Source organism: Kwoniella mangroviensis (assembly GCF_000507465.2).
Source record: "Kwoniella mangroviensis CBS 8507 chromosome 1 map unlocalized Ctg02, whole genome shotgun sequence".
Lineage (NCBI taxonomy): Eukaryota > Fungi > Basidiomycota > Tremellomycetes > Tremellales > Cryptococcaceae > Kwoniella > Kwoniella mangrovensis.
In genome coordinates, this window is record NW_027062534.1 from 3,318,104 (window position 1) to 3,332,044 (window position 13,941).

A 13,941-nucleotide genomic window follows, 5' to 3' on the forward strand; every position below is an offset into this window, starting at 1 on the left:
GGTCTTTCGAAAGCGCCAGTATTCTGACATGGGGGAGTAAACAAAGTGGACTGACTACAGTAGTAGTGGTGGTAGCCTGAAATCCACTCGTGCAGTAACGTCATGATGAAAATCCACCATAGGGATAGAAAACATCTTGTTCAAGCCAAATTAATCTGTTATCTCGTTATGCCCTCGAGCCATTTGAAAGACACGCAGTAATAACGAGATAAGCAATTGCCGCATAGTTTATGCGAGTCTGTGTGATTTGTGATCGATGATTGAGACTGTGACTCGGATTGTGATTGCAAGTAGGTACGATCACACACACCGCATGATTGGATCGGGATTGGCAAGGATTGAGACACAAGATTGAAACAAGGAGCGGTGTTAAGAAGCAAGATATATCGGTCATATGAAAAGCACGGACAGGTACACATGTCAACACGTACTTCCACTTGCGGGATCTGTGCCACGCATACCCATCCACCCCTGTCCCCAACATTTGTCTCCCACGGTTGTCGTGAAGAGGTTTGAATACGTAAGCATGCATGTTATATGACTCGAGTTCTTCAAGTGGAGGTCGGATAGGTTGAAACGTTTCGAGTGACCCAGAAAAAGTTGAGACATGGGACATGGGTGATCGAGGACATTATTGCTTCTGAGTGCTGTCTTCTTACCCTTACTTAGTAGGTCAACGTTCCGAAAAGAAGCATTCGACCTTCCTGACTCTTATCCCCTTCTCCGGACCAAAATCTACAGAACTTTCTCTCTGAAGTGCAGTATCTGCTTAGGAGTTTTCGAGTAGCTCAAAGGGATAAACAAGGCATTCAAGCACTATCCTTTGTCTACCCAGGTCCTACTAGATTCATCAGCTATAGGAGATACTCTCACAACGTCACAAGATCGAACATGTCCGTTAAGGAGTGGACGCCATCTAGCTGGAGGGAGAAGCCTATCGCACAGGTGAGTGGTCGAATAATTCAGCTTGACAAACTGCCCATTGCAAGACGAGCACTTAATGTTCTGTTGGGATATTCAGTGCTGTGTATACACAAAGAGTAGTATGACTGATCAAATCAATTTCAGGATGTGATTTACGAAGACAAAGCGCATCTCGAAAAAGTGTTAACGAAATTACGAAGGTTGCCTCCTCTAGTATCTCCTGTAGAGGTCAGTGCTCACTCGAATCCTCGTATCCGATGATCTACCAACGCCTCGTACGCTAATGGCGTCCGATTATAGATCGACCGCTTGAGAAGTCAATTGGCAGATGTAGCAGCTGGTAAAGCGTTCCTACTCCAGGGTGGAGATTGCGCAGAGTTGTTTGATGACTGTTCATCTGTACGTATGACAAATCTACGATCTATCCGAGTGTCATGACCTAATGAGATCGTATTTTAGGACCCAATCGAGCATAAATTGTCCTTGTAAGCTGAAGATGTAGCTTCTCGCCGACCTTGAGCTGACTGACACCTCTCGCTCAGAATACTCCTCATGTCATTGATCATCCTTCATGGGTCACGTCTACCAGTGGTTCGAATCGCCAGAATCGCAGGTCAATATGCTAAACCTCGATCAAAACCCACCGAAATGGTTGATTTCGAAGTTCCAGATGAAAGTGGTCCTGGCAATACCAAAATCGAGAAGAGAGAGATATTAAGTTTCAGAGGTGATAACGTGAACGGATACGATAAGAGCGATAGGAACCCTGATCCCGAGAGGTTACTGGGGTGAGTACGCTTTGCTTACCAAAATTCATCCTTCCCCGCCTCCTCATTCTTTTATGAAACGCATTGGTTCACAGAACTGATGTTCATGGCCCCCAATGTCAGTGCCTACTTCCACTCCACGGCTACACTGAACTACATACGTACCCTATTATTATCGGGATTCGCAGATTTGCATAAACCCCTCGATTGGTCTTTCTCGCATGTGAGATCGCCCGAGATACACAAAGCTTTCTCAGCTGTCATAGAGAGCTTGCAAGATAGTCTGGACTTTATGAAAGTTGCGACCGGTGCGGTCGGCGGTGGAGAGAGGGGTGGTATGGAGACGGTTGATCTGTTCACTAGGCAAGTTATCCGTCTCAACATCCGGGAGGACTGTCACTGTAGCTAACGATACTCGGAACCTCAGTCATGAAGCTCTTTTGCTAGAATACGAAGAAGCCTTGACCCGTTCAGATCAGGGGTCGACCTCCCGATCATTCTCTCCTCCAGCATCCAAACCTTCTACTCCTGCCGTGTCGAGATCTGTATCTCAAGTGCGCGTCGGCACCAACTCTGAATCAGCTTATCCCCATTCTCCCGTTAGACCACCCAAATCACCTTCTCTGGCAAATTCGCTTGCCAACTCTTTCTCCGATATACGGCTGGAGAATACTGCATCTAAGAAAACAGAGAAATGGTATAATACCTCTGCACACTTCATCTGGATTGGAGATAGGACGAGACAGCTGGATGGCGCACATGTAGAATACTTCAGAGGGATCGCTAATCCGATGTAAGCGTCTCAGTCCATACGGCGCCGATAAGTAACTCATGTTCATCTTTCTTAGTGGTATCAAGACTGGACCTTCCATGAAGCCTGAAGAGATCGTTAGAATACTTGATAGTAAGTTGAATGACAGGTTTTGCATAGCATACCGTTACAACTCGCTTATGTATATGCATATCTTCTAGTTGTGAACCCCGACAGAATACCTGGTAAAGTCACTCTAATAGGACGATACGGTGCAGACAAGGTCGATCAATTTTTACCTGCTCATATCGATGCGGTGAAAGCTACAGATCATGTCGTAGTATGGCAATGTGATGCTATGGTGAGAGATTTCGGGAGGCTCGGTTCTTTGCGTGCGTTTAGCTGACTCTTTAAATGTTTTCGTCTCATTTCAGCATGGCAAGTGAGTGGAAAGACTATCATGCCAGTCACAATAGAGTGATTGTGATATATGCTGATGTATCATGATCAACAGCACCAAATCATCCCAGACCGACCCATCATTGAAAACACGACATTTCGTGGACGTCATCACCGAGATAACAAAATCAATGGCGATACATCGTGAGAAGGGGACTATATTAGGTGGTGTGCATCTGGAATTGACCGGTGAAGTGAATGAAGAAGGTTATTCGGTGGTATGTAACTAGCCTTGCTTTCGTTGTCAGATCCAGACTGGCTGCTGACTTCTTCTTCATGTTCTTTTCATTTTATTTGGTGATAGACCGAGTGTATTGGAGGATCAATGGAGTTGGAAGATAAAGACCTGTCATTTAATTACAGGACACATTGTGATCCCAGACTGAACTTTGAACAAGGTTTAGGTGAGTTCGGATTCACTTCAACAGCTTTTGTATCAAACGTTTCTTCCTGAAGGATAATAAGCTGATTCAACCTGATGTTGTGATGTAATGCAGATGTCGCTTTCTTGCTTGCTGATCATTTGAGATCAAAGAGAAAGGGCGAACAACCTAAGGACATCTTACTGTCGTCGTTGAGAGGTAGATCCGGACAACCCCAAAAGTAAGCACTAATTGCAAGATCAAGGAGGATCGTTGAAACGAGTGAATGAAATATATTTTGTATAATGTCAGAGATTGCTGCTGCTAGTATTGCTAGTATGGACAAATGCATAAATTATGATGTGTCACTCGACAAACTACCATACTTTGCTTCTTGATTGGTATTCGCAAAGCAAACTGTACAATCACGGTCGACCTTCTTTGTCCAATTCTTCCAATACCATCTTAGCGCCTTCTACGATGATTTGATGTTCAACCTAAGTGTAGCAGTGAAGTGATATCAGCATAAAGAGTGTCAATGGTACAATCATTGCAAATTGTGATGTGCGAAGTTCTAAAAAGGTCTCTCCCATGATATACGATGATGGAACAGCTGTCCAGAGTGTGAAGGACGACACTCACCTCATGTATCCTCTTCTCTACATCTTCCAGCTTATCTTCCTTTTTCATTTCCACTTTTCTCACAATCAGAGGTTCACCTCTATCCACCTCCGCTACAACTCTATGAACCATCACACCTGTATTTTCAATTTCTCCATTTTGGAACGCATCGTAAGCTCTTCCTATTGCGTTGGCACCGTCGAAAGCACCGGGTAAAGCTGGATGAAGGTTGATAATTGGTATAGGGAATGATTGGGTATGAGGTGGTGAAGGTAATTCTTGTACTTTATCTTTCTTCACTACTTTCGTCTCTGCATCTTCTGATGTCTTTTCTTTCTCCTCCTCTTTCTCCGTTTTGTCAGTATCCTTAGTTGGCTTCTCGTCCAGTGACAGATCCTTTAAAGATGGTATAGCTTCCGTCTGACTGGGTAAACTATCAACCTTTGGAGGAGGTAAAGCAGGAGGAGGTGGAGGTGGTATTTCACCATTTAATATCCTCAAAAACTTATCAGAAAGGATATGCATCCATCCTGCCAGTACTACCAGATCAGGTTTCGATTCTATGATCTGACGTGCAACTTCACAATCGTAATCCTCCCTTGATGAACCAGGATTACGATTTTGGAATGTTTTCAAAGCGCACACCCCCGTAGGTATCGGTGGAACGTGGGTCTTGGCACGAGTGAGTCCATAGGCATTTGATCGGGAGGAGATGACGTGGGTTATCTGGGAATTGGGAAGTGAGGGAGTGAGTGCGGAATCGAGTAGAGCCTGGAGGTTGGATCCTACGTTCATTGACGGATTCATTGTTAGTCGGGCACAAGGGGAAGATAGGAAGATAGGAGGGGATGATAGACATACCGGATCCAGAGATCAGAACCGTCATCCTCCTCACTCGCTTGGTGGGTATTATGGTCTCGTGGAGTGTGGTCATTGTGTCTGTGTTACGAGAGAAGGTGTAGGTATATATACCAACATGAGCTTTCGTCTTTGTACGAGTACAGTAGTAGTACAGTGTAGTAGGTCGGATTCTCAACTTTCTTCCGAGTGGATTGAGTGGATCGGGTGATAAGCACGTGGCAGATGCCATTACGGTATGACGTGTACATACAATTCCTCCCACCCAGTATCATCTATATACTCTCCGAAATGGAATATTGCGAGTATAGTGAGGTATAACTAACAGCATATATTCAAGTCAGAGAATCGGTACTCATATCAACACCTAAAAAGGGACAACCCATCACCATGTCCCGACCCCTTCTCGCTTCTCTTCGTCGACCCTTGCTCCGCCGACCGGCTGTTCCCCTTCGACAAGCCCAATTCCAACCCCTTCGATATGCCTCTACTACCCCTTCCTACCCTTCCGCTCGCAGGCGATTCATCTCCTCCACTCTCTTTGTAGCGGGTGGTGTATTGCTCATAGCATACTACTACGACTCGAGATCATTACTGCATGAACATGTGATAATGCCTCTGGTCAGGCTGGGTTTCGACGCTGAACAAGGCCATAAGCTCGCTGTGAGATTGTTGAGTCTGGATAAATGGGCGAGACCTAGAGATATGGGTGTGGACGATGTTGGATTGCAGACAGAGGTGCGTCATCATATAATAGCTGGTCACGGACTTATAAAGACATAAAGCTGATTCCCATGAGAATGGTTCAGCTATTCGGTCAAAAGATAACAAACCCTGTTGGGATAGCTGCTGGGTTCGACAAGGATGCTGATGCGATTGATGGGTTATTCGACCTCGGGTTTGGTTATGTGGAAGTTGGAAGTGTGACACCTGAGCCTCAGGTGAGCTAGCTACCGGTATACGCTCATGTCTTCAGATGAAGATGTATTCTCATCTTCGATGTACCTCGTTAGCCCGGTAATCCAAAACCCAGATTCTTTAGACTGGAAGAAGATTCCGCTGCAATCAACCGATACGGTTTCAATTCCCTTGGTCATGGGCACACGTTGGCACGACTTCGTGCTCGTCTCGTAGCATTTGCTCAATCCCATCCTTCCCTTTTCCCATCACCTTTACCGCTCAACCCCCTGCCTCCAGCGGGCATACCTCGATCCCTCCGACCCGGTCAACTATTAGCTGTCAACTTGGGTAAAAACAAGGTTTCTCCTGCCGAGTCAAACGAAGATTATATCAAGGGAGTCAAGCTACTGGGTCCCTACGCCGATGTGATAGTCATCAACGTTTCGTCACCCAACACACCTGGTCTAAGAGCATTGCAGGGTAAAGAAGTACTGAAGAATCTCTTATCAAACGTGGTCAACGAGAGGAACAATTTGAAAAACTCGGACGGTCTACCGAAGATAGCTGTTAAAGTCGCAAGTGACTTGTCGGAAGATGAACTTGCCGATGTGGCTTATGCGGTTCGATCGAGTGGTATTGAAGGAGTCATAGTCAGTAATACAACTGTTCGAAGAGGGGAACTTGGGTTGGTTTCGGATAAACAGAATGAAATTGGTGGACTATCCGGTAAACCCTTGTTCCCATATGCCTTGGAATCGATCAAAACTCTTCGACCCCTCTTACCGCCCTCTATACCCCTGATAGGATGTGGGGGAGTATCAACCGGAGAAGATGCTCTGAAAATGGCCAGAGCAGGTGCTAGCTTGGTACAGCTGTACACATCGTTTGGATACAGGGGTGTAGGTACACCGAGATTGATAAAGGATGAAATCACAACTCAATTGAATACGGGTAGAACCAATTGGACAGGACAAGTCGGGAAAGATTATAGTAACGGACAGATGGGTTGGGACGAAAATAGGATCAAGCGTGAATCGGATAATATAAAGAAAGAAGCCGAAAATTTGGGTGATCTGTTAAGACACATCAGTGAAAAGGAGAGTATGGCGGATTTGATCAACAGAGCTGAACAAGCTTTGGGTAGAGGTAAAAGTGAATCTGTAGCAGAAGGGCCAAGAGATAATCTAGCTGGATCAACTTCATCCACGTCAGCAGGATCGATCTCCAACCAAGGTAATGATGTTGCTCAGGGTTTGATAGAATCTGGTGGTGCGAATATACAGCAAGGAGCAGAGGGACAACAACAAGGTAGATTGATAGAAGATACCCCTACGCAAACTCAAACACCATCTTCGATTCAGGAAGCTATGACATCTACCCCAGAATCGATCGATTTGACTCCTCGATTAGTAATCGTGGATCATCCCCCCATACCTGAGACTAGAGCAGAAGAGAGGGAAGATGAATGGGTACAGTCGGTAAGAAGCGGTCAGAGGAGACTTGTATAGTGGGACTAGATAGATTACAAAATGCAACTGCAATGTTTGTGACTGTGTGATCGAAGTAAAAAGTGCCACACTCCGAGTCGTATTGGAAATTAGCTCCGTTAATTCGGGGATTGAACGACTGAGATGAATAACTCGAGTACACACCACGGTCACAGTCACGTCATGTCACCACAGGCTGATTCAGCTTTATAATCACTCCTACTCGTTATTCATCCTTGTTATCCATTACTATAATACATCTTCTGGTGAGTTCGAATTCTAGTCTGTTTGCAAGTTTCCAGAGTGGATCAGATACGTGATTGGTAAGCAAGTGCGCAACACATGCATACGTTGGAAAAGGTATAAATAGGGATCAGAAAGATAAGGAATTTTCGGATATCTTTCTTCTCAACAACATATCCATCATCATCCACATCATCGTCATCATAGTTGTATAATATCGTAATAGTTGTAATCATCAACATTATCAAGAACCAAGAACAGCCCAAGCTTACACTTCTCTACTCATACCTCCTCAGATAGAAATCAAACATTGAAAATGGTCAAAGCTATCGAATCCCACCAAGAATTCAAGGACCTCGTGAGTGTTATACCATATCTCCTGTCAAACATTCTCGTGTGCTAATTATTTCACTGTTGATGATATTATAGATCTCCGGTTCTCAACCTGTCGTCGTCGACTACTGGGCCACATGGTGTGGTCCCTGTAAGATGATTTCTCCTCATTTCGCCAAGCTCGAGGAGAAATACCCAGGTGTCAAATTCGTTAAAGTTGACGTTGAGGAACAAGACGTGAGTCTCCCTCAAGCTACAGCGTACTTCCTATTACCTGTCTCATCGTCGCGCCATACACCCTAGTCCTACTTTCTCGTGTGATATAATATGCTGATCGATTGACTCTGACTTCACCAGGAAATCGCCAAGGAAGCCGGTATCAAGGCTATGCCGACTTTCATCGCTTACAAGGATGGTCAACCCGTTGAGACCGTCACTGGAGCTGTCCCCGCCAAACTTAACGTGAGTTTCCTTATTTCCTGTTTGCGCTTCTGCCGTTAGACATATATTGACCCAAATATACCTTCATTTGATATAGGCTCTTCTCGAGAAGATCTCCGCTTAAATGGGTAACACAGGAAAGATAGATATAAGAGGAAATGGACTCGTGCATGTAGCATTCTGACGATACATGTATGTAGTTTAAAAACAACGGGATGGAGTGCAAACATATCCGTCCGGTATTGAGTATTGACTGACCGCTCGTTGTTATTCTAACTAACATGCTAATCTACAAGATGACCTGATCATGCACATACATCGCACAAGCTTTACAACCATTTGGAAGCGGTAGATGTGTACTTATAACGTGTCATGGATAAATACAATGGTACAAGGCCTTGAATAAGGTGTCTAATCCCTCGCTAATAGCTCCTACTCGCATTCATGATCTCATCCCTAGTTGACTGAATCTGACTTTGTATATCCTTTTTCGTATCTTTCAGCGTATCGATCCTTTTCGACATCAAATCGATTGTCGTCTGTAAACCATCCATGACATCCTTATCTGGTCCTTCACCATAATCAGTTCTAGCAAAATCGATCAATTTCACTTGAGGTTCTCTCTCGGCCTCATAAAAAGGTGAGAAATAGTGAAACTTGATATCTGGTAAATCGTCGACGCTTATTCGGGTATTTAGATTTGGATAATATTCGTTATTCTTCGAATTGTAATTATTGTATCCGATTAGATGAAGGTATGAGTCAATTTGACTTTCATTGACGTCTTCCTCTACCAACGAATTGGTCAATCCATTAGGTTCGTCTAGTTCTTCTTCATCTTCGCCGTGGACTACGTATAAGGACGATCCGACAAATCTCCAAGAAGTTTGTTTGACGGCTTCTTTAAGCGATTTTATACGATATCGAATATGTCTCATAGTGCTTATCATTAGATCTACTTGGTCTGTCTCCTTGTTCATTCGTTGTAGATCAAATAGGTCAGGCAAAGTACGACTTACACCGCTCATGGTAGAGGCGAATCGTCTTGGGTTCTTCTCAGGATTTAGGAGCTCATCATGTCGGTATCTCTCCAAATCACTACCGAATGCACTAACGGGCTGTGTCGATTTCGATCTTGACGAATCACCTTTGAATACGATGGTATCTCTAGGCGAGGGGAATAACCTCACAAAAGCATCATTAAGAGTATCACAGTCCTCTCTTTCATGGTCGTCTTCAGTCCTTTTCAACGATTTACCATAATACTTATCGGTCTTCACATGATCCCATTCGCCGGTGATCGCATCTTGTATCGCAGTCTAAATATATGCAAGAACATCAATCATCAGTCAATACATGTATCATACTCGTTATACAAGAACGAACGGAAGAGGAAGAACTCACATTGGCCCAAATCAACCTGACAGCATCTAATTTACTAGTTGTATCATTCACTTGATCTTCCATTCTCTTCAATTTAGGTGCAGTATTATCGCTTGCCCATGGATCAATCATGTTTCTTCCTAGCTTGATGTCGAATTCTGAGATCGTACTGGGTTTGTAACCGTATTTCAGATTTTCAAGCATTATCGACTAATCATATTTCAGCTAGTCTGTAATGATATACCGGAGGATCGTCCGTACTCACAGTGGAATGGGTATCAGAGGTGTTATTCCTTAATAACCCCGGTCTGCGACTCATCGGAGGACGTAGGTGAGAATTTGATGAATCTGCCTTCGAGAACGGATAAGATAGCTCCGGGACAGTGACCAAGACCGACGGATGGTCGGTGAAACACCCTTCGTAATTTGGTACCCAATCTTTGATAGCTCGTAGAGGTGAGTCATTACAGTTGATCCGTTCGTACACGATGATCTCTTGAAGATGGGTTCTCTATACAAAAGTCTAAAAGTCAATAAAGTACGTACGCAGCTATGAAAGAATCAGAAAATCTTACCTTGACGATGGTAGAGCCATCTGGACTAATAGCTATACCATGTCCACCACCGGTTTCGAACTCCCTTAGGACCCAAGGTGGCGGTCCCTCTGTGATCCTAAATTCCTCAACGGTCTGTTTACCCGCAGAAGAAGCCGTAGATGTGTTTGGTTGAGAGTCGATAGGTGTTGTTATGGATATACTAGGTTCGGGTAACGTAGCAGCAATCTCCATTGGATCATGCATGTCGTTCAAGGGACTTTCGATAACAGAACCATCTTCTGATAGATCAGGTAAAGACAATCCATCATCATCTTCGTTATCATTGAAGTCATCTTCCATTTCTGGAACTTGATCTTCAGCTATCATACCTCCATCTTCAACCAACGGGCCAAAAGGGTAGGTCGAGCTGATAGAAGGGAGTGATCTAGATTTAGCCAGGCTCTCCATACTCCGGGCAGAAGTCATGTCTTCTTCATCTTTACGAGCTAGCATAACGTCACCTTCACTCATTTCCTGTCCTTCCAAATCTATGTTCATTGCTATATACTCGCTTCGAGGGATCTTCATTACACCCCCATCGGGATCTTGAAACGTCACGAAATCCTCGCGGTCTCGCCTAGTGCCTAGACCAAGCGAGTGACGGAAGGCGGTGTCCGCTTCATCGTAGTCGCTCAAACTGTGGACTGAGCTAGGCATGTGAAATGATTGTGAGTTTGATGATGATCGAGTGGCAAATATTATCACAAAGAATCAATCAACCATATATGTCAAGATGAATATCTTGATAAAATGAGAATCGTTGTGTCTGGGTTCTCGAGGATTCGCCACTTCTTCTTTTTGAGATGACTATTATATAGGTACCAATCTGTTGAGAAGGCTTGACTGACTAACAATGATGAAGTGTACGTTGACTAAGCGCTGTTATTCAGCTTTTTTTCCTGTGGAACTGTATTCTATTCTACTGCTGGTGTAGTGGGTGGAAAAGACAGTAGACTCTGTTTCTTTCTTGTTCCAATTGCAGAAGGCTTGACTTGGCGGATGATATGCCTATAGGCGGTCCTTATGCCTTCTTTGTCTATTTTTGTGATGACTTGCGATAACGACTTATCTCGCTGTCGGACTCAGCTATCGAATATGGAATCTCGAAAGAAAAGAAAAGAAAAGGGCAAAACATGAGAACAAAGTGAACAGGAGTGGAGATTATTCCGGTGGTTGTCATGCCTTGTGGCTCGGTCGACAGACAAGGATCAAGTTTTTTAGAGAAGTCTTCTGACCGAATTTGAAATGTCAGATTTATCCAAAGAAGATAGTACTCCGATTATCTTATAGTAAGATGACCTATGTCGATTGTGCAGTAGAGGCGAATGACCCGAACATGTGTCGACCCCATGATTATCAAATTAGCAATTGCGATTTGTATTCAATAGTACACACAGTCTTACCTCTCTTGTCCTTTATGAAAGGATGAGCATATAGGGATTTGCAAAACGAGTATCATGTATCACGATAGATAACGAATAGACAATTCTGGTATATCTGACTGTATTGTTTCGCTCGCGGTAGAAAGGAGTGAAGACCCCTTCTCGCTTCTGAGGAAGAGAAGAGACTTCTTCCGGACTTGATCCGATCAGAAGAAAATCGGAGCTTGTCAGATTATCGACATGTCTTCTAGACTTCCTCTGGTCAGGCAATGATCCAATACTGTACAGATCAGTCCAAGAATATTATAATGTAGATACATGATTACACTGTATTGGTCTACTTTGTATATCATCGAAGCATTTTCTGACAGGTTAGCTCCTTTTTGCTGATACTGTAATTTTTTGTTTTGTGGCTACACACAGTATGCCAATCTTCAAATTAGTAACCTTTGCCATTACCTTTGGTCTCAGTGTACTGGTTATGTTTCGCCAAACAGCCCATGATCCTACCGACATCTCCCACGGGAGCGAGAGGGTAAGTACCTTTATGTTCGAGTAATCGTCGAAGTTCATGAGGGTAGTCGGTGATTATACCTGCGATCCATTTCAGATGATGTAGTCGACCTGCAAGATGCGATGAAGAATGTCACACAGACTCACCGTCTACTCCAATATCGAAGAGATATTCGAAGAGGTTCTTTCGGCTACATTGCGTCATGATAATAAGCAAAGATCGCTCGATGTTCTTGTACAATAAGTAACCTCATACTCACTCAGCGGTCCATGGTTTGACTTGTAAACCCAATGAATGAGCCGTATCGACCATTGTCTTATTGACGAACCCGATCCAACCTTCTTCAGCGGGATCGACAGCTAACGAAGCGCCCTAATTGTCCACCTCACATCAGCTAGGTCATGATACCGTTTAACCCATTACGATGGGTACATACAGCAGTGACTGAGGGTGAGATCAAGTCGGCTTTGATCGAAGCAGCAGCCCTGACTACTCTTTCTGCAATGGTATCGCCAGGGAAATTATCTATATCGAGACCGGCCAGCCAGTTTGAAGGGCCTGTACCGTGCATGGTGAGATTACCGCCACTCCCGTTGGGCAGTTGTTTGTAGACTGAAAATAGCATATCAACCCGACCGCTCAATTACGGCAAAGAGAGTAAAGACAGTTACAGTGAAGGAACACTCACTGGTAGAATCATCAAACAAAGCTGAAGTCCTCAATTGAGGATACAACTCTTTCGACAACACCAAAGCCAACCATTCGAAAGATTGATGTGTTACCCTATCCCAGATGTTATATTGACCATAAACCTCCCCAATGGCTTTAACGAAATCTTCAGCACTTCGAGTCAAGTTGTGATAATCGCCATCAACCTTAGTTTCAATGTTGAATAGCACTTCCTCGTCGGTAGCACAAGAGACGAAATCGAACATCTCTGAAAGGGTCGATAACTTGCTACCAGCGTAAACCTCTACCCGAATGATATTGTCAGACCAGCATTCTTTATTGCCATCTCGAATGATTGGCCGCACATTAACGAAAGCATACATACCTTGTAATGGGAAGCCGTCCAATCTCAAAGAACCACAGTCAAGAGTTTTGACCTGTGACAAAGTCCTAAAAGTCCATTAGTGATACAATGTATTGTAATCAAACGACCAAGTTGACCGACTAACAGATTAGCGATATATTTTCCTACATAAGGGTACATCGGATCTCCCTCCTCGACCGCACCAGTATCTTTACATTTAGTAGGATCTATATTTTCATCGTGCCACACGATCAAATGACCATCTTTCGTGAGACCAAGATCCATTTCGAGGGTGGTAACGCCATTGATCAAACCCCATGCGAATGATGGCAGAGTGCTGTAATACGGTATATCCCCAGTATCAGCACATGGTATGTCGTTGCTGACTTGATGAAGGTTAAGTTCAGAATGTAGACCACCTACTTCTCAATAGTCTCACCCCGGCCACCCCTATGCCCTTGTAGATCAAAGTACTTCGAGTAAGCCCATCGCTTAAGAGGAGAAGCGGAGACTACACCGAGGACGAGGGAGAGTACGGCGATGGACCGCATCTTGCTTTTTCCGTTGCGTTTTCTTGTGGTGGGTAATCCCTCATCCTCGTCCTCATCTTTCTCTTCGGTTCGAGCCTTATATATGAAAGAAGATCGAAAAGGAATCAGTACTCGTGAACGCAAGTCACTAAAACGTGTGTAGATGTCGACATAGGACGAATTGTTCAGACCTGTAAGTGAACGAGATGAGTCAACACGTTCATCAGCTCATCGGACCATTTTGCTGTAAGCTGTCTTGCGTGTCATGCTTCTGTATGTTGATGGTCTTCAGCAACTGTGAGTCAAGTCATCAATCCACTCTGCCAAGCACCGATATATATTCAGGAACGGCTAAAG

General features: G+C 44.1%; 6 protein-coding genes across 6 annotated transcripts; 3 read left to right on the forward strand and 3 right to left on the reverse strand.

Moving 5' to 3' along the window:
• Nucleotides 1-891: 891 nt before the first annotated feature.
• I203_106369 (uncharacterized protein) lies at nt 892-3,508 on the forward strand (the record flags this gene model as incomplete). Its single annotated transcript, XM_065517955.1, has 13 exons — nt 892-945; nt 1,069-1,152; nt 1,225-1,323; nt 1,384-1,409; nt 1,467-1,712; nt 1,815-2,045; nt 2,119-2,484; nt 2,540-2,595; nt 2,664-2,803; nt 2,877-2,884; nt 2,957-3,119; nt 3,206-3,305; nt 3,399-3,508. 13 exons carry the CDS (start codon nt 892-894, stop codon nt 3,506-3,508), a joined length of 1,683 nt encoding a protein of 560 aa, XP_065373259.1.
• A 180-nt stretch (nt 3,509-3,688) lies between these two features.
• I203_106370 (uncharacterized protein) lies at nt 3,689-4,818 on the reverse strand (the record flags this gene model as incomplete). The annotated part of the gene is made up of 3 exons (XM_019150885.1): nt 3,689-3,760; nt 3,906-4,669; nt 4,746-4,818. 3 exons carry the CDS (start codon nt 4,816-4,818, stop codon nt 3,689-3,691), a joined length of 909 nt encoding a protein of 302 aa, XP_018999762.1.
• A 314-nt stretch (nt 4,819-5,132) lies between these two features.
• I203_106371 (dihydroorotate dehydrogenase (fumarate)) lies at nt 5,133-7,150 on the forward strand (the record flags this gene model as incomplete). Its single annotated transcript, XM_019150886.1, has 3 exons — nt 5,133-5,480; nt 5,552-5,683; nt 5,756-7,150. The coding sequence occupies 3 exons, from the start codon at nt 5,133-5,135 to the stop codon at nt 7,148-7,150; spliced, it is 1,875 nt and encodes a 624-aa protein (XP_018999763.1).
• A 538-nt stretch (nt 7,151-7,688) lies between these two features.
• Nucleotides 7,689-8,270, forward strand: I203_106372 (thioredoxin; the record flags this gene model as incomplete). The annotated part of the gene is made up of 4 exons (XM_019150887.1): nt 7,689-7,730; nt 7,802-7,942; nt 8,063-8,167; nt 8,244-8,270. 4 exons carry the CDS (start codon nt 7,689-7,691, stop codon nt 8,268-8,270), a joined length of 315 nt encoding a protein of 104 aa, XP_018999764.1.
• A 298-nt stretch (nt 8,271-8,568) lies between these two features.
• I203_106373 (uncharacterized protein) lies at nt 8,569-10,782 on the reverse strand (the record flags this gene model as incomplete). Its single annotated transcript, XM_019150888.1, has 4 exons — nt 8,569-9,465; nt 9,551-9,739; nt 9,795-10,040; nt 10,105-10,782. 4 exons carry the CDS (start codon nt 10,780-10,782, stop codon nt 8,569-8,571), a joined length of 2,010 nt encoding a protein of 669 aa, XP_018999765.1.
• Nucleotides 10,783-11,946: 1,164 nt separating this feature from the next.
• On the reverse strand, nt 11,947-13,605 carry I203_106374 (uncharacterized protein; the record flags this gene model as incomplete). The annotated part of the gene is made up of 8 exons (XM_019150889.1): nt 11,947-12,101; nt 12,168-12,211; nt 12,281-12,393; nt 12,458-12,633; nt 12,710-12,994; nt 13,076-13,140; nt 13,200-13,391; nt 13,478-13,605. The coding sequence occupies 8 exons, from the start codon at nt 13,603-13,605 to the stop codon at nt 11,947-11,949; spliced, it is 1,158 nt and encodes a 385-aa protein (XP_018999766.1).
• Between the last annotated feature and the right edge of the window lie 336 nt (nt 13,606-13,941).